We start from the raw sequence: 1,691 nt of genomic DNA on the forward strand, positions 1-1,691 counted from the left end.
TCAGATTTGTTCTACCTTGTACTTCCTCACCTACTGGAGTGATCATTTTTACAATACTTAACACACATTCTTGGAAGTCTCCACAACTTTTCAAAGTTTTTTTTTTTTTAACAAGGCAGGGCATAAGTAAATAAAGTGAGACTAAAAAAGTATATTGCTGTATAGAAAGCCAACTTCTAAGATAGCAATTATATTTTTGGAATCTGATTCAGTTCCAATATGAACATGACTAGAAGTAGCCTTTTAGGATTAAATTTTAAAGGATTAGTGCCCAGCTGGCATGGCTCAATGTTTGAGTGTTGACCTATGATGCAGGAGGTCACAGTTCAATTCCTGGTCAGGGCACATTCCTGGTTGTGAGCTTGATCCTCAGTGTGGGGCATGCAGGAGGCAGCCAATCAATGATTTTTCTCATGATGGATGTTTCTATCTCTCTCTTCCTTCCACTCTGAAATATGTGTGTGTGTGTGTGTGTGTGTGTATGTATATATATACATATCCTTTAAATATATATATATTTAAAGGATTAGTAATCACTGGGTATTAATATATTTTCTACTAGCTTGAGGTATGAAAACTTGCATCAGAATTTTTTTATTATTCTAATTTCCACATACTATTGGATTAAAAAAGAAAACAGTTCTTTGACATTCTCTCATGATGTCTACTTCTAATTTACAGAATGTTGGTTTTTGGATGCTGTAGGAACAGGCAGTTTTTGGAGGAACATCTTACCTCTTTAACCTGCCCCTTTCCCGCCAGATCTCACCTGCAAGGCCTGCAAATCTGAGAAGGTCTTAGCCGGGATTGTGTGAATGCCATTGCTGTGCAGCATCAGTAATTCCAGCTTATTCAGGCCGGAAAAATCTATTTCTGTCAGTCTGACCAAGCTGTTGTACCTGAAATACAAATGGCATTCAAGGCATAAGCTAAGCCTGTCAACTCAAGTTCAAATGTCAAAGCAAGAGCTAACATATGCATACACGTGCACACACACAGGCACACACACACTGATGCCTCTCTTGTTGCACCTGTGCTCTAAGAAGATAACCCAGTGCTTGAAATATTGAAATTCATCAGATGCCACAGAAGGTCTACCCTCCACCAACCCTTGCGGTCTGTTACAATCACCTTATTCACATTCCCGGAACATGCCACATTCCTTTTCACTTCAAACCTCTAGGTGTATGCTGTTCCTTCAGGTTGGTCCCCATCCCCCGCCCCCTTTGTGAACATTTTTAAGACCCAGCCCATTCTTTTATCGCATGTTCCCCTCACTCTCCCAGGTGGAATTCATCATTATAAAGTAGTTACTAAGAAACCTGGGCTCTGAAGCCAAATGGTTTGGCTGTGATTATGTACTCAGGCACTTGGTAGTATTAGGAGTGTCCCTGAATAAAATCAGTAACCTTTCTGTGCCTCAGTATGCTCGTTTGTAAACTACAAATAGTAGAAACTACTCCAAAGGGATTAGGAAGATTAAATGAGCCCAGCCGGCGTGGCTCAGTGGTTGAGTGTTGACCTATGAACTAGGAGGTCATAGTTTCGATTCCCTGTCAGGGCACATGATAGGGTTATGGGCTCGATCTCCAGTGTGGGGCATGTAAGAGGCAGCTGACTAATTATTTTCTCATCATGATGTATCTCTCTCTTCCCCTCTCTCTCTTCGAAAACAAAAAAAACCTATTTTT

General features: G+C 40.5%; 1 protein-coding gene across 1 annotated transcript in view; it reads right to left on the reverse strand.

The window, feature by feature from the left end:
• The window catches only part of IGSF10 (immunoglobulin superfamily member 10), a 31,375-nt gene that overhangs the window by 25,352 nt on the left and 4,332 nt on the right, over positions 1–1,691 (reverse strand). Inside the window, exon 4 of the mRNA XM_006096319.3 lies at positions 770–899. Coding sequence (XP_006096381.2) covers positions 770–899 — 130 coding nt within the window. The remainder of the gene's footprint in view (positions 1–769; positions 900–1,691) is intronic.

This window comes from Myotis lucifugus, unplaced genomic scaffold (assembly GCF_000147115.1).
Source record: "Myotis lucifugus unplaced genomic scaffold, Myoluc2.0 scaffold_175, whole genome shotgun sequence".
NCBI classification, from domain to species: domain Eukaryota; kingdom Metazoa; phylum Chordata; class Mammalia; order Chiroptera; family Vespertilionidae; genus Myotis; species Myotis lucifugus.